The sequence below is a fragment of the Hippoglossus hippoglossus genome, chromosome 13 (genome assembly GCF_009819705.1).
Source record: "Hippoglossus hippoglossus isolate fHipHip1 chromosome 13, fHipHip1.pri, whole genome shotgun sequence".
In the NCBI taxonomy this organism is placed as follows: Eukaryota; Metazoa; Chordata; class Actinopteri; order Pleuronectiformes; family Pleuronectidae; genus Hippoglossus; species Hippoglossus hippoglossus.
In genome coordinates this window covers 16,135,913-16,154,315 of record NC_047163.1, presented here as the reverse complement: position 1 = coordinate 16,154,315, position 18,403 = coordinate 16,135,913, and the positions used below count along the sequence as shown (strand labels likewise).

The 18,403-nt window shown below is 42.4% G+C and overlaps 1 protein-coding gene across 2 annotated transcripts in view; it reads left to right on the top strand.

Annotated features, from left to right (window-relative positions):
• LOC117772625 (cGMP-dependent 3',5'-cyclic phosphodiesterase) overlaps window positions 1–18,403 on the top strand; it is a 152,770-nt gene that overhangs the window by 107,229 nt on the left and 27,138 nt on the right. For both annotated transcript variants that reach the window (XM_034603905.1, XM_034603906.1), the window contains exons 3-4: window positions 14,354–14,443; window positions 14,699–14,787. In XM_034603905.1, the coding sequence (XP_034459796.1) occupies window positions 14,354–14,443; window positions 14,699–14,787 (179 nt within the window). The remainder of the gene's footprint in view (window positions 1–14,353; window positions 14,444–14,698; window positions 14,788–18,403) is intronic.

The following is an 18,403-nucleotide window of genomic DNA, read 5'->3' as shown; positions in this document are numbered from 1 at the left end:
CAAGACATACAGGTTAAGTGGCTTTAAGACTTTCCATTGTCGATTGTTGAGGTGACGGGTGTTTCAGAAGTCAGAAAAGAGCATTTTTGATTTAAAAAAAAAAAAAAAAGATTTAAATGATTGATTATTATGCAGAATAGTAGGTTCGCTTGAAGGCAGGACTCTGAGATTTCGAGTTATAATATAATGATAATAATATTAATGTTCATAATAATGATAATAAGAAGAATAGAACAGATCCTTTGAGGCTACGTGTTATTGTTGTAGAGAAATATCAGAAGATCAGTCTGTAGCCTGCCTTCAACATCTTGTTAAGTTATACTTCACTCTAAGATTCTTAAATAATGTAATACTTCATTTTTTAGTTTCTCAAGAAAGAATGAGATTGGTTTTGGATCCAGAAGGAGTGGAACTCTGCCAACAACACATTCTCCTTGTTGGCTATGTCCTAAAGGAATGTTTTCTCCATAATAGTGTAAAATGTTATCATTAACACATTATTCTTGAAGTCTCATCATTATTTTTCTTTAAAATGTCCCAAATACTCTGTTATAGAATAGAATAGCACAATTAATCTGGCATGGATAAGTAGTTTAGAAAGTAGATGAACATACAGATTATGCATGAATTCAGTGTTCAGATAGAAGAGATGTGGATCAGCAGGATAATGCACAGAAACACAGTAAATCTGGACAGTATTAAGTGAACCACCCCCTTTATACAAAATAATGAATCTTCTTCTAGTCTACCTCTATAGTTTACCACTACACCTGGACTGATGCAGACTGATTTAATGAGTTTCCGTGTTATCTACGATACAGATATAGAATATTAAACCAAAGAGGAAATACAGTTTAATGAGTGTGTTATAGTTAATTACTTTATAGTTCATTAAAGTGTTGACCTTGTTCTCCTGGTAAGAACGATGATAATCTCACTTTACTTTACTTCTCACTTATTCTCACTCACATCCTGTTTTCACCACGAAGCTCAAACTCTCACTTATCAGTTTTTTTTTTTTATCTTACACTTTGATCCAGCAACCTTTGTTTCAGGACACAAACACACACACACACACACACACACACACACACACACACACACACACACACACACACCAAAGTGCAACAAAGGTTTGTTTTGGCTCATATGAACAGGAAAGACCGCTCTGACTCCCCATCCTTTCAACCACTTCCCATCAGCAGGTAACATTTTGGAGGGCTAATCTTGAAGGAAAACCTTAGAAATTAAACTGTAAATTATTTATGAATCCACACTTGAGAAACCCAGTGACTAGAGGTGTCCTCGCTCAGTTGTGAGACATTCAAAGACACATACTGCTCAAGGTGACCCAGGATTTTTACAGGGGAAAGACATAGGTGCGGAAAAGAGGTCATGGGAAAGGAGAGGGGAGAGTTAAGGGAAATGAGATGTCCCTTTAGAAGAGAAAAGATGGAGGGGGAGGCATGGAGCGAGGAGAAGACAGGAAGAGGAGAGGTCACCGAAATGTCAAGGAGACGCAGAGGTAACATTAGGAGACTCAGGCATTGTGTTGGCCTGCCTTTGTGTGTGTGTGTGTGTGTGTGTGTGTGTGTGTGTGTGTGTGTGTGTGTGTGTGTGTGTGTGTGTGTGTGTGTGTGTGTGTGTGTGTGTGTGTGTGTGTGTGTGTGTGTGTGTGTGTGCCTGAGCAGATAAACAGGGAAACTCCCGGTGGGGCGTCCATCCTGGAATTTTTAACAGGAAATGTATTCTACCCCTAAACAATGGCATGATGCAAGGACACACACACATTCACAAAGCCGCTGAATCTCATTAGAGGTGCGAGTAAGTACAACAAAACATTTAAACCAATCTAATCAAAACGCTCACCCAAGACATTGTATGTCTATTCATGTGTGTGTGTATTTGTTTCTGATTTCATGATTCAATCCCTAAAATGGTATTTGTGAGCTTGCACCTGTGCATATTTCCATAAGTGTGTGTGTGTGTGTGTGTGTGTGTGTGTGTGTGTGTGTGTGTGTGTGTGTGTGTGTGTGTGTGTGTGTGTGTGTGTGTGTGTTGTGAACTAATCACATTGTGCTTCTAATTATAATATAATAAATGTTCATTTTTTAATTTGCAACATTCATTTGCAATTCCTGCCACAGGTGTACACTTTGAAGTGGGATCTCACATCTCACACGCACGCACACACACACACACACACATACACACACACACACACACACACACACACACACACACACACACACACACACACACACACACACACAGCCTTTCACACAGTCACATCCCAAACAGAAGGCTGGCATCAGGTGGAAATAACAAGTTTGTGAACACGGGGACTACATCTGTGTTGGTATTCCTGACTTCCTGTCTGTTGTCCAAAAAACTAAAATAGTTTCGACAATTAGCGTTGTAAAAGACGGGCGCAGAGGGAGGGAGCATTTGCAGTTGCTCCACAAATCTCCTGACAGTCAACGTGGAGAGGTAATGGAGACTTGGCTGTGAGCAAATAATTGCCAAACATTTAATAACAAAGCTGAAGATAACAGGCCTACACAGAGAGGATGACGGCGTTAAGGCGAAGCTGTATACTTCAGTTTAGTAAAAGTCAGACGAGGTTGATTTCTTTCCAAGTTTCGCAGCGGCGCGGAGAATAGTAATGTATTTGGGTACCTAGTTATTATTTAGCTGGCAGGTTAATGTGAAGATACTTGTACCAGCCTCCATTAACTGCATTGGCTGCCTTTCACATGTATTAATAGCACTATAGTGATGGCTTTGTGACTCTGTGGTTGGGTAAAATAAAGCAGTTAGCAGTTTCTCTCATTTGTGCTGAGTGTTGTCTCACCTGAAACCCCTTTTTGGTTCCATTGCTGACTTTTCGGCAGGTCTGTGATTTCCAAGCAACAGCTGCTTTACAGCTAATTGCCCCACTTCACATTTAAAGGCCGCTTCAGAAGAGACTCTTTTACTTGTTGCCAAACAAATCCCATGGAAGCCTTCTAGTGGCTTTGAAGCCCTGGATGTCCCGTGAGTGATGGATCATGACACAGATTCAGTCTTGCGAGTCTGACGCTCACATTCTCCAGCCCTGCTACTATTTTCAATAGCCAGAGGAGAAAACAGCGGAGCCGGAGTTCAGAGGCAGGACGCACAGAGAAACACAGGCTTATGTACAGTGACATTATCAAGTGACTCATTGTGACCAACATGGCAACTGTGATAATTGTATCCATGGCGATTTTGGTTTTCTACTGTGTCTGCAGTTTCCAAGGCAGCAACAGTTGTTTTCCTGTCAGAGAGCCTATTTTTTATAGACAGACAGACAGACAGATAGATGGATGGATTATTGCATGGATGGATGGATGGATGGATGGATGGATGGATGGATGGATGGATGGATATTAAACAGGATGGATGGATAGATGGAGAGGAGGACGGAGGGATGGATAGATATTAGAATCAATAGATGGATATAAGAATAGGTGGATGGACAGACAGATAGATGATGTATGTATAATAGAATGATAGATTGATGGATAGATGGATGGATGGATGTTTGAGCATGGTAACAACCCAGAAAAAGAAAGAATTGAGAGCGTGAGTTGAGAGTGAAATTGAGCCAAGAGACTGGTGAGAGCATGTGGGTGTATGTTCCTGAACAGAAGAGTCAGATTAAAATAGAACAGCCATATGACGGCAGAGTGACTGTCGAACACCTGCAGCAGAAGGAAAGAAAGAAAGACGTAATGAGATGAAGGAACGATCAGAGAAACAGACAGGTGACAAAGAGAGAGGGAGAGCGGGAGGAAACTATGAATAGTGAGATGATGTAAAACATTAGAGGGAACAGAGCGACAAAGACGAAAAGCACGAATCAGATACAGATGAGCAAGAGGTTGGTAACAAATGAGAAAGAAGGTGAGGATGAAGAATGGGAGACCATTATAATGGCCTCCCAGCCAGAGTTGGTGTGAATGAAAAAAAGAACTGATCTTTTTGTCGGGTATAATCCCATCAGTCTCTTCTTTTTGAAAAGCTCTTCACTGCAGCGCTGCTGGATAGAGAGCAGAAAGTAGACTTAGGTGTCATTATCGCGAACAATAGTCCCATCATACACCACACGTGTTTTTTCACATGGTTTTTCGAGCGGCCGTGATATTTAGACAGCCCTGATTGGCAGTCGTTGACATTTGAAAGGAGGCCAGCCGCTCGGTGAGAGCTGATGACAATCAGAGCCGTTTAAATTAGACAAGGTGCTTAGCATTTTACCGTTTGATACTTCATCTACATCAAGAACAAACATAGATGCAAGGCTAGGATATTACTCCAAATGCAAAAGATCAAAAATATATGAACGTAAATAGCTCAAACTTTTTAAGGAACCTGAAGAGTCTGTGTCCATTAGGGTAGAAGATTCAGACGCCATTAAGGGGCCTCATCGGCAGCTTGGCCATTGTCCTTGTTGTCTTCATCAGAGTAATCGAGGGAATGACACCAGATGTGGGAACATTATGCTACGTCATCCTCGTTGTTAATCGTGTCTGCTAAACTGTGAACAGTCGATTGTTTTTCTGACCTCTAGGAGTTGTCAATGGAAAACAACACATCATGTATCTGAAGTGTAACAAATCCAACATGTGGGCGACAATTCAGGAGCCTGGAATCCAGGCTCCTGTTTTAAAATAACATCTTTTTTCGTGCATGAAATACATTTGCATATGAGGTATATACCCGGCAGTAGCAATGGGGATTTGCATATAGAAGAGCAATTACACAGCATATTACATTTGTATTTTTACAAAAAAAAGCCACAAAGAGAAAAGTAGAGCAGATAGTGTTTATAATACAACTGAACTAATAGGAAAATGATCTAATAGGTTTGACAAAGACTACAACCCTGAATCAGATCATCAATCTGTTGAGCTTCATTTCTAACCTCTCCCTCTCTAATTCTTCTTCTTCTTTAATTAAAATGTAATAGTGAGACCAGATGTGAACAGCTGTGGGCCGTAGTCTCTGGAGATGCTAAAGCCTCAGACTGACTGAGAGCAGAACTGGCAGACGATCATTACTGCCAGAATATTATTGTCAGGTTTTTACAGCTTGTGGCTCTGATCCCTAATAAATCTTGTTGGATTTCTTATGGATGAGCTCATATAAAATTTGGCCCCCAGCTTTAATTAAGTCATGAAGTCTTAATGATTCAACCAAAAAAGGGTGACGTGAATGATAAATTTTCTTTATAGAAGTGATATATATTAGAGAACAGCGACCACAAAGCACAGATATACAATGACCAGTGACTCTGTCCATCAGGGACAGTGAGACCACGTTCCAGTCTCAGTTTCTTGGTCTGTCTCCAAACCTTCTTGGAACGCTCGAACGCATCTTGCTGCTCTGAGAGACGTGTGAATTTAATCAGCGAGCAGTTTGCTCTCTTTATGGGACTGGCTTCCCCTGTTTAGTCTGTCTATTCCTGCCACTGTCACTCTCACGCTTTCTATCCATCATCCACTTCCCTCGAGTCATGTTCGAGGAAATATTATCTTCTGTTACCTCGTCTCACTTTTATACATTTCACTCAAAACTATCTGTATCTCTCTCTCACACACACACACACACACACACACACACACACACACACACACACACACACACACACACACACACACACACACACACACACACACACACACACACAGATGCACACACACAAATAGATTGGTTAATTAAGCAGCAGCAGCGTGAGGCACCTGTTTCTCCTGCTCTTCACACAGTGATGCTGACGGTCACCCTTATTATCACCATGGCAGCAGCACTTTATTGTTTTACACCGTCAATCCTTTATCTGTGTTTGTGTGTGTGTGTGTGTGTGTGTGTGTGTGTGTGTGTGTGTGTGTGTGTGCATGGTGGGGAAGGTCCTCATGGCTTGGCTGTATTCTACAGTGCATGTGTCTCCAGTATGTTAGTGATGCTACTGGAGACCCAGCTCTGTTGGAATAACAGCCAGGACCCAATGCAACGCTACCAGCCTCCCTCTGGCCATACTGCACGTGTTTGTGTGTGTGTGTGTGTGTGTGTGTGTGTGTGTGTGTGTGTGTGTGTGTGTGTGTGCGCCCGTGCCTCTACCTTGGTTGTTTGACATGTATCCTTCACGTTCCCTTCAGCGACTGACTGGAAAAAAATCAATCAGCACTACTGATTCACTTTACTCAAATGTTAAAGCGTAAACAGTGCGTCCCATGTGCACTTAAACATGCACAGGTGAACATAAAGCAAGTAACGGAGAGAGTGGGCTCGCGGTTTGCTTTAATGCACCGAGGGGTTCGTCAGAACATGTAAACAGTTGGTTCTACATAAAGATCTATGGGCATGAAGGAGGATGCTTTTAATTCTTCCTGGAGTGGGATGCCATTACCCTTCTCCCTCTTGCTGTTAGATCAAGGTCGAAGCTCTTGAAATGCAGATTGGCTTGATTCTCGGCATTAGACGGCTCCGTGAACAAGGCAGCTGATAAGAAATATGGGTGTTACCCTGAAGGCTCCAATTAGCTCCTCAGACTAATCCTCCCAGTCGAGTCTTTAGCTAAGCTAGGTCTTTATCTAATGGGGCCAATTTAGAATATTAGTATTGAGCTAGCCGGCTAATCTAATATCTGGCTTTCAGATGAATGATTTGCCTTCATCACATTTATGAGTGATATCAAGCACCAGGTAGCCTGGGGGGTTAATTGGTGAAATGGTGACATATACGTGTAAAATACCGTTGCAAGGTCAAACAAAAAACCTTGTTCCAGAAGCTTTACTCAATAATAAATACATATGTGAGCAATGTCACGTTACTTAGGAATACTCTGACCCAGCCATTCAGAGCTAAGGAGACATATTATGCCTTTCGCTCGTTTTTTCTTTTTGTGTTTATTTAAAACGTAAAAAGTAAAAAAGACATGATAAGGGTAGCTTCTCTTATTCACAGAAAACACTGCTCCTGAGGTTCCTCAACAGAAGTCCAGCCGATACTTCAGGGGAATCATGATGTCACATGGCATCACCATGTCCAACACTTGCATAATACACGCCTAGAGGCTAATCTGGCACGCCCGCTAACAAAGCCAAGTAAAACAAGAGCGGAGGCAGATATCTCCTAAGCACACAGGAAGCGGTTGACCCCCAGACTCAGTGGGCCATCTGGCCAATCGGAGCAGACTGGGCTTTATCAGAAGCGGGTCCTTAAAGAGACAGGAATATGAGCATAATATTTCTCCTTTAAGAGGGATTCATCTGTTTTAAAATGAGGAACAAAACTTATATCCTGTCCTCCTGCTCAAAATTATGAAATTTACCCGCAACTCACATCTGGGACAGTGACTAATAGGACGTGTCAAGACTCAAATCTCTCACCAGATGTTGAGGTTTTCCCACTGCATCATTTTTAGACTGACTTCTTGAAGACTAATGCACATCTCATAGCATTAAAAATGGCCCTTGTTAAATGATAAGAATGTGGAATAATTTGTGGAGACACTTGAATTGTGTTCACAGAATCTTGTTGGTGGTTTCTAAAGTGAATATCTGCGAAGAAAGGTGTTGAGTGCCAAATAATTATTTCACATGTGGCTGTGTCAAAGTGGTTGATTGATTTGTATTGTTGGTGGAGGAAGAAGCTCAGTGGAAGGACATAAATTGATATGGTTTACTTTAATGATGATTATAGTTTTTATCTTTTCCGCAGGAGACAGATGGGAGTGCACAAGAGAAATAAATTGTTGTGTCGCACTTTATTCTCATAATTATGGCTGCTGTTCCAAAGACAGGATCTATAAGTCATGTGTGTCACATGGGCTCATCAACATCTGATCTAAATAAACCAGTCATTTGTCTTTTCCAGCGAGACCATCCACCAAAACTGTCAAATAACAGCTGTTCTCCAATGATGGCCTAATGGGAGTAGGAATGAAAACGGGGAACTTCTTTCTGAAGCAAAATTGAAGTATTTCTTAGCACAGAGTCCACATACTGAAAATACTTGGGATCAAACTATCCCCAAGACAACTTAGATCCATATTCTTGATATATGTCTGCAATCTATCTGCTTATTATTGCCAGTCTGTTTCTCTATAGTGTAATTTTTATATCGTTGTTTCTGTCTACTCTTTGTTACAAGTCTATCTTTCATCGAGGAGCAATCCCGCCTCTCTTGCTCCACCTTAGGGTTCTTCCTTTTTAATGCCTCCGTGCCTCCGGAGACATTATGTTTTCAAATGATCACAAGACTCACAGATTAGATTTGGGAGGTCAAAGGTCATGGCCTTGTTTTTACAAAAACTTATATTTAGCTTAATAATAAATGTAAAACAGAAAAAAAGTCAGATTGTCTTTATATACTGTAGCTTGGCTATATATATATATCCTGGATCCAACAAAGGTCCCTTTTATCTTCAGTTGAGGTCAATAAAAGTATATTTAAGATTTTACTGTATTTAACTCGTCATCTCTTACTGACTGTTCAATTGTTTTCTGGTTGTGCTGTGACCTCGCTTCATCACCACCTACTCCTCTTTTTTCGTCTCTCAGCCACATTTGCAGCACCGCTTTCTTGCTTCTTACATCATGCATATTCCATATCTCGCTGCTGTGCTCCTCAGGGGCTCAAATGTGCTTCCCGCTGAACCTTTCGCTGTTGCTGCAGCTTCCAGATTCATATAAAGAGCCCCTCAGAGAGAAGATCCTACATCAACAAATACAACTGTCTAACTGTTTGTGCAATTATGCTTTCACCATTAGAGAGCACCAAAACAAACGGTATGCGAGTTGGCTAAAGCAGAGCTGGGTCAAACAGCTGTGTTAATTTAGTTTGAATGAGTTCAAAACCCTATACGCCATATAGGCATGTGTACATGAGACAGTATTGGGAAAGTTGTCGTTCATACAAGCGGAGAGCACAGCAGACTAAAGTAAACCTAAACCTGAAGGAATGTACAAATATTATCTGGCCTAGTTCTGCTAAGTAGGAAATTATCTCGACATTGTAGCGAGCTGATTTGTCTTTATCCTGCCAGCCACAGCTCTGTCCATGTAGACTTAATTAAACTTTTCAGTGAGTTGTCCTCCTGGAGTTATGCTCCAAATGTCTGCCTCCCTCTCTATTAACTCTGATTTATGGCCGCTGCAGTTCAGGGAAAAGACACAAGGAAAGGGTGAAATCTTGCCCTGTAATTCTTTTTCCACCTTCACCTACATTTATTAGCAGTTCAGCGTTACATTTTTCTTGTTGATTAGTGTTCTTGGCATTTTTGTTTAGTTTTTCTCCACCAGCGGCAAACAAGCGTCACCCAAACATTTTGAAATGCCCTCCTGAGGAGCTAATGGAGCGCAGAAAGGAGGACACACTTCATGTACCTTCAGTTAAAAACTTGCAGGAAGTTAAAACTCACAAAGAAAGTTGTGTGAGGAGGAAACAGAAATAGAAAATAGTTTGAATTGTCCTCTGGATAGCTGCCTATGAGTAACTCATACCCCATTGTCCACAATGACAGTTTTATGTGGTCATTGTGATGTGAACAATGTCGAATGATAAACAGAAGAGCCACTGATTTTGATTATGAGCAAATATTAACTGGCTACACCAGCAGCTGCATCTTAATGGAGTCACATGCTTTTACATGCTGTTATATAGTTTTTTTGTGTAATAGTAAAATGTCCAAAGTTAAAAAGCTCAAAGTCTAAAATAAACAAAGCTCCTCCCGTCTAACAAAGCAGGTAAAGCGAGAGCGGAGGCAAACATTCCTACACACACTGGAAGTAGTTGACCAATCACAACAGAGAGGGCCAGTGGGCCAATCACAGCAGACTGGGCTTTACCGGTAGGGGGGCCTTGAAGAGACAGGAGCTAAAAGTGTTTCAGACAGAGGCTGAAAAGAGGAGCTGCAGCAATGAGGAAAACTGATGTGTTTTCTGAACATTAGAGCGTCAAACCCAAATTAAGATTATGAACCCAAGTCTGTCTTCTTCAAAAGAGACAGAGGAAATATGTATGTGAGGGGCGTCTGTGTTTAGTTATGCTGATCAGTGGTGAGAAAGGCTGTAGACAAAGACAACAGCAAATGCTTCACCCTGAGGGAAGGAGGAGTGGGAGAGGAACGGGAGGAGATTTTGAGGTTCAAGTAAGTCACGATGATCCAGGGAGGAAAAGTTAGAGAGGTGTGGAGGGAAGCTGGGAGGAAATGGGGTAAAACCATAATGAACTGGTTTAACTTCTACTGCTATGTCGCATGTGAAACAAGACAACGCAATTAACCCTGCGTCACATGAGTGCACTGCTGTAAAATATTGTGAGTGACAGTAATGGAATGAGTCGAATGAATGTATCTCTGAAATGAAATCGCAAATAATTACATCAGAATAATGAGCGCGCACTATTATGTTAATGGACCTTCGCGTTGTCCCGTCATGCTGTTGTGATTCCTCTTCGTGATCAGGGAGGACGTATCTCGATTAAAATATGTTCTCTGTCGTGGCTTTTCCAAATCAATTTGGATAAAAGCTTTGGCCAAATTCACATTAAAAGGCATTAGAGAAAAAAACGACAGTATCTATTAGTGTAATGAAATCATTTCACCGTTTTCATTCAAAACCTGCAGACCGTCATGCTTCAGTTTTGAAATAATTGAAGGATTATGTTTTCCTCTGGGCAGTCCTTCCTGCTGCGCTGACCCTTAAAACCCCCACTGCATGATCTCTGAAATACATTGTGTGCGTTTTTGTTCTTGAAAAGCTCATACTTTTGAGAAACTGCATCACCTGATAGCTACTAAATGAAAGTTAATTAGAGAAGATAACACGGTAAAAAGTACAAATTAATCCATAATTATAATGAAATTGCGTAAAAGCAAAAATAGGGAAAGGAACTGATTATTTTATGAGCAAAAAAATAAACACGCATGTGTTTGAGTGTGTGCGTCAGGACCTGTTGAGTGGGTGTTGGGTGAGAGAGAGAGAGAGAGAGGCGATAGTAGGAGGAGCAGGTAAATTAATATAACAGCTGGTTTGAGGTTTATGGTGAGAAATGATTTGCAAAAGGTCATAAGACAGCATCTGACTTATACAAAGGTATACATCTTATTGCCAGTAATGCACGTGCACAGGCATGAAGAAAAGGGCAGCAGGTTTCTGTGTCTGACAGGAGAGTGGGGTGAGGCACAGACAGTCTGTGTTTGTCTGCTGCTTCCGGTCAAATATTACTTGTGAGGATTTGTGCAATCATTTCAAGATCCATGGCTTAGGATGCAACACACTCACTCAAACACACACACACACACACACACACACACACACACACACACACACACACACACACACACACACACACACACACACACACACACACACACACTGGATGAGCTCCAGATTCATTACAACAGCACTCTGGCGGGCTGATTGAGTGATCAAAGTTAATCACATTTAATCATCTCTAATCATATGTAATAACCAACACTGAGTGCTCAGGCATGACAACCCTCCACTGTCTCTCCACCGCTCCCTTTTCTTCTTCTCTCCTCCTCCACTCCTTGATCCACCCGTCCACCCCCCCCCCCCCCCACCCCCCAACGCAACCACGCAAACACCACCCGCCTTCTCCTTCACCATCTCTTCCCCCCACTGAACCCAACATGAACTTCAGTGAGAGGTGGAGGAGAACAGGATACGAGGAGGGTGTCAAAAAGAGGAGGAGGAGGACAAATTAAAGCAGAGGCCGACAGATGGTCAACCTCAGTGGAACATCGAGCAGCTCTTCCTCTTCCTTCCGGCTCCGCTGTGTAACTCTGACAGCTTTGTCGGAAACGACTAAAGGAGGATGATCTGGCAGTAGCAGACATTATTTTCAACACTATCATCTTCTCTCCAATTTATATTCAGTACAAAGTTTTAAAAGCTGCAGAGTCTTAAGCCTCCTCGTTTTCTTCCAGTGTTTTTTCACGCTTTGATCAGATTTCCGAAGACCCACTGGGATGCGTCTTTAAACTGCAGTTACATGTTATCATAATGCAGTGTGATAACTGGAGCTGGTGGGGATTTAAGCACACAGTGCGTAAATAGTCTTACTGTGTGAATTTATATAGCTGTCACATTGGATGTTATGAGCACTCATCTGATAATAAAGCTGTGGTTGTAAGATGAAGCAGCTCTGTACGAGGGTTGGGAGATTGGACGAATATATCATCGATCGTCGGTTGCAGATTGTTTTGGCAATTATTTTTTGATAAATATTAGGCTGTCTCCTCGAGAATTGATTCAACTCTAACCTAACCTAGGAACTGGCACTTCTTATATATATTATTATATGTATCTATTCATTCATTCATTCATTCATTCAGTCCATCCTGACACTGCTCACAGACACACAAACAGTGTCATCGAACACATCTGTAAACTCAGACTGGGTAAAAATAACATAATTTTGTTTTCACAAACACAAATTACATACGTAATTATTTACATGTAGAGGGAGGAAGTGAGATCTTATCACACATAGTCCAAGGAGTCAGCTTGAAGAAGCATTCAATACCAGGTAGGAACACACAAGCTGTCCACTCGGATCTCCCAGGATGGATGTCGATACCAGGTCTAAAAATCCCCCAAATCACAAAGTATTGTGCTCAGAAGAATGATGTATTCACAAATGCTCGTGCACATGCATCGTGTTCGAATCTTTTGCCATCACTGAACTCCTTCAGGTTGGATGTTTTGTCCGATTTAAAGCCAAAATAAGCCAAAATAGGTAATTTTGCATTCTTTGTGGCAACAACCTCTTCCATCATTGCATTTGCTGATACTGGCGACATGGGTACACACACATGCACAAATATAACGTGAGTCGATGGTTGTTTGGCTGACCGTGGCCGACTGGAGCATTTTAACGGATCGCCCAACCCTATTCTGTTCACCTGTTTTTAGTGTCTGTAGTGTAGAAAGTAAAAATGTAAAAACAAAAACCCTGAGGCACAAGCTCAATCTTCCATGACCTTAAAATGTAACATCCCCTCTTATCTCAGATCCCCTCTGTTGTTTTCCTATTCCTCCATGTCTCTGCCCATGTCTCCAGACACAATCTTTATTAAAGCAGAAAGCTGCTTTTAGAGGAACGAAGCGAAAACAAACGTCTCTCACCTTGCAGCTATATTGTCCCTTTTAAAACATTAGTATGCTTCAAATGAAGTGTCTGTCGGCTGGTCAAACAGCCTCTGAGACACCCTCGCCTTACACCATACACTTTTTGACAGCAGAATTGAGGGTCTGGGTTTTTTTCTTTCTGTCTTTTTTGCAATTTCCTCTTTTTGGAAACTGAGCGATCAGCTGGGCGTGTAAAGTGATGAACGGAGATAGATCTTTTTAGTTTCTGCTTTCCCTGACTACAACATTATTTCCATTTGTAGTTTGGTCATGTCTCACCTCTCTCTATGATGGCAGGCTTAAGACCCCCACCTTCAAGCCTGGCCATTCAGAAAAGCTATAAAGACTTTAGATGGGTTCAGACTACGAACAAACAAACGCCCAGTCTTTACTGTGAAGAGGGGTCACTTCTGTCTGGTTTATTTCAGCTGAGATGAGGTACTCCATGTCTGTCTTACTGATCTGTAGATGTGCGGATTTTTGAAGTGGAAAGTCAAAAAAGATGAATGAAGAATTGTAAATTTTGATTAGACGAGCAGAGGCAGACTGTAATTAAGATAACCACCATGTTTCCAAGCACCTCTCTCCAAGTTAAGTGCCTTAATCAAATCTTTAAAAGGAGCATCAGTGAGGGAAGGAAATCAAATATGTGAAACATGAGATATTTGCCAGTATATGTACTCTTTCATTTCCCAGTTTGGGATCAATAAAGTCCATCTATCCATCCATCCACCCACCCACCGACCTACCTACCTACCCACCCAACCACCCACGCATCCATTTTCGTCTACTGAACAATGTAAATTAATTGTTAAGTGTTTGGTTTTCACGTTGCCAAAATGAAACAAAAGCACAGAGTGTCCTGAAGAGCAAAACTAACTCCCCTAATCCCAGACACGTCTGAGCTCAGTTCATTTTCAAGTGCCTCGCTCATTTCTCCAACAGGCACAGATTTGCTGTGCATGTGCAGAGTGTGTCACAGTTTAAATATTGTTTCAGAGGCCTTTGCTGCCTGCCAAGCTTAATATCTGGGGAAGAGTTGTCGCAACATAAACCTTGTACCCACAAAAAAAACAAAAATAACCGCAAAGGCCTCAGGTTTCTGGAGCCGTGCGTTGAGATCATAAGCAAACAACCAAACAGACATCAGGGCATCTGTTTGTCTCCCTCCCCAGGATGCTTTGCTGCGGTTGGCGGCGGTTGTTGACGCTCGCTCGCTGCGAGTGGCCCTTCGAGACAGCATTCAGGAGCTGCTATCCAGCACGGTATTTGAGCACAAACACACACAAAATTTACACAAATAGTAGAACATGATTGGAATTTTTCCTGATTTTCCTGTCAGCGTTTTCAGCGTAGTGGAGCTAAGTGTCTCTTTCCTGACATGGGAGCAGGAACACAGACCCGGGCCTTTTTGTAAATGGATGAGGCTCATCACTCACTTCATTAGTTAGGATCTGATTAATACTACAAATGAATGTGCACGTAAATGTGTGTGTGTGTGTGTGTGTGTTTTATTCTAGGAGTGTGTATGTGTCTACATGCTGGAGGGAGACTCGAGGCTGCTGTCTGACGACCCGCCACATGAACTGCCTCTGGAGGGAAAGATCAGGTGTGTGCTGCTCATGTGCTTGTGTGTCTGTGTGTGTGTGTCTCCATGCAGCGAGCAGCAGATGTTTTGTCTCTGTGAATCACCGCTGTGCGCTGATTTGCTCCGACGTCGCTGAGGGCGGCGACACCCTGAAAAGCAATAGAACGAGGGCGAGACGAAGAGAGGGGGAAAAACACACACACACACACACACACACACACACAGCTCTTTTCTCTGCGTGAAAAGCAGGTGGCACCTGAATGAATATGAGCTGCTTAGACCCCAAATCACACCATCAACACAAAAGCGTCACAGAGGGAGATGTCATCATCGAGACACAACACGGGCCCTCGCCGCTTCTTTTATCCTCTTCATCTCTCATCTCTATTGCTTTCTCATTAGAACTCTCCCTTCATCTCACTTTTTCTTTTTTTTCCCCACCTCTCATTACACATCCCCCCTCTGTCTCTCTGACAAGCTCTCCCCTTCCGCTGTCATCTGCTATTCCACCTTGCCACCTCACTGCATCAGCCTGTCTTTGCCCTTTTTCCCCTCTCTGCCCGGTCTCTCCCCGAAGAGCGATGAAGCACTAAGCCGGTTGTGTTTCGGTCTCTCTACTCTCCGCCTCCCCTCACCGCCGCTCCTCTCCCTCTCTCACCTTCAAGCCCTCTCCCCGCGGAGGCGTTGCAGGGCTAATAGCCGAGGTGACAGCGTCCGCGGTCCCTCGGTAAGACATGACGAACCTCTCCGCTCTTAAGTGCTCTCCGAAGCTCCACAACCCTGCGTGCGACTGCGCCTGCTGCCCCGGCACTGGCAAAAACCAATACTACATTATTGATGAAACTGTCTGTTTGTCAGACAAGAACCTCTTTTCCAACACCTCATTGCCACACAAACACAGGATCGCACACACTTACATGCTTATGCACAAGCATGCAAGGACACAAGATAAACATACAACCCAGTGCACTCAATCTCACACACACACACACACACACACACACAAAGCACATATTCGCTAACACACTGTCAGTGCAGCATGCAGTCTTGAGGTAGTGGGGATATTAAAAGAGCTACAGGGCACTTTGTTACTTTCTCCCTCCAGTTCACCTGCTTATATAAGCCTGTTATCGAGACCAACACACACACAAAAGCACAAACATGCACACACTCCATGAACCCGTCTGAGAGGCAGAAGGCCGTGTTGGTTGAGCCCATTTTCTATTACATACAAACCCATTAACTGGACCTTGACACGCACAGACACACAAAAGGTGCACAAACAAGATCTGCAAAGAAATCCCTCTCGATTGTTTATCCTCGAAACTGTGTTTTACAAGATAAGTGAAATTTTACATATCGCAGTAGGTAGATGCATAGCTCAAGGTTGAAGAGATTCACAATATAGAGATTCACAATATAGAGATTCACAATATAGAGATTCACAATATAGAGATTCACAATGCTGCTGCACAACTACTGCAATCCTTTTTTAGTTGGAGTCAATTTTATTTCCATGAAACATAGTTTTAGAACATAGGACGACTCACATTTTGACGAATTCATTTATTATCGGCAGATTGCAGATGATTGATGATTGATTTTGTAAAATTATCATTTGGACCGCAAGTTATATATGCTTATATATATACATATTTAGGACTAAACTCTTATTTAAATGTTCAATAAATCATCTCTAAAACTAAGATCAAAATATTTCATAAATCAGTAACTGGCCTGACATTGCACAAGACCTGAGGAAACACACAATCCATCATTAATGGATGGTCTACAATTCAATCTAAATTGAACATATTTATATAATTATGTCACAGCCACATATTCATTTTTAGGTAGGGTTGGTAATTTGTTTCTGAAACACTTTTTATTTAATTTTCTAATAACTGTAATAGACATGACCAATCAGGGCATAGCTGTCTTTGGTACCCTGCTGGTGCTTTCACTGCGGATGTCCAGAGTCTTCACAGTCAACACCGCTGAAGCAGAGACGATAGCCAGAAGTAAGCGAGCGAGTCACGGAAAGGTCGTCTACTAGCAGTTGTCACGGTGCACATTCATGTGTTTTGTGGGCGTAGCTTTGACGAGAGGGTCAATGGGAGGAGGTGGGACGTGTCGGATGCATTTTAGTGTAGTCTGCTCTTATCAACCCTATTATTAACTAAAAACACGACCTGCTAATGCAAAATGTGTTGACATTGGTAGAGAAGCACGTAGACGCTGGACGGATGTTGTGGATTGTGGGAGGAAGCTGGAGTACCTGGAGAAAAACCACACAGACACAGGGAGAACATGCAAACTCCCCACACACAGACACTGGCCAAACTGGGATTCAAACCAGGAACTTTCTTGTTGTGAGTTGACAGTGCACCACTGTGCTGCCTAATATCAAATCCACAGCTGCAAAATGTATTTACACATCATGCAACTGAAGTATGCAGGCTCTACCACAATGCTTTCCACACTGTGTTTCACTTGTGAGCCATGTATCTTAAATAGAGTACACAGAGGTACTATTACTCCCTTACTGCAGAGTTGTGTATTCTTACAGTACATACATGACCAGGCAAACACAGACCAGGAGCTGCTATAGTGAAGCTTATGAGCTCTGTCATGTGCAGAACCGTAGAGAGAAAATGGTAAAGCAGTTATGAAGGGTGGATTTCAGAGTACAGGTTCAGGAATGAGCATCACCCACATCTATTAATCGTCAGCTGATCTGTATGAGCACCACCTACTCACATATCCACGGACATCGCTGTGGTCTGTTGTCCATCTCCCAGTCTGTGCTGCTGCAGCTGCTGACTGCTGCCACAGGCCTCCAACTCCACGCTGTAAACACGGCGTGTGCCACCACTCCAGCTCCCTCTCACTGCCTCTGAGGGTTTCATTTTTCTCTTTTTACATGCTCAGAATAAATTGGCTTCATGATCACGCAGTAAAGCTGATTTGAACAGACATTAGGTAAATGTCAGCTCTATTTCCCACAATGATAAACTACAATGAGAATGAGATAAATGGACATTTTTACATCGAGGCAAAACACAGACGTTTAGCCACTGCTGTGTGCGTGTGTGTGTGTGTGTGTGTGTGTGTGTGTGTGTGTGTGTGTGTGTGTGTGTGTCTGTGTGTGTGTGTGTGTGAAACTATTTTCCTTCTTTTTCTCATTTATTTCCATATTCATGCAAGTTTCACTGTGTGTGTTTACTGGACTGTGACACGTGTTTTTTGCATTTGTGTGTGTGTGTGTGTGTGTGTGTGTCATTGGCAGTGGCAAGTCAAGAGTAAACAAGTTCTTGTCTTAAATTTTAGCATAAGAAAGCTGCCCTTTGTATCAACTGTAACACAAACGCAGACTTACACCTTTGCCCCCATGACACCTGGCTTCACACCTGGCCAGCACTAACACACACACTCACACACAGACACACACAGACAGACACACGCACACACACACACAGACATATACAGACAGACAGACACACACACTCACACACAAACACATACAGACAGACAGACACACACACTCACACACAGACACATGCAGACAGACAGACACACACACTCACACACAAATGGTCGTATTGATTTCATATAATGTCACAATGAATAATAGAAC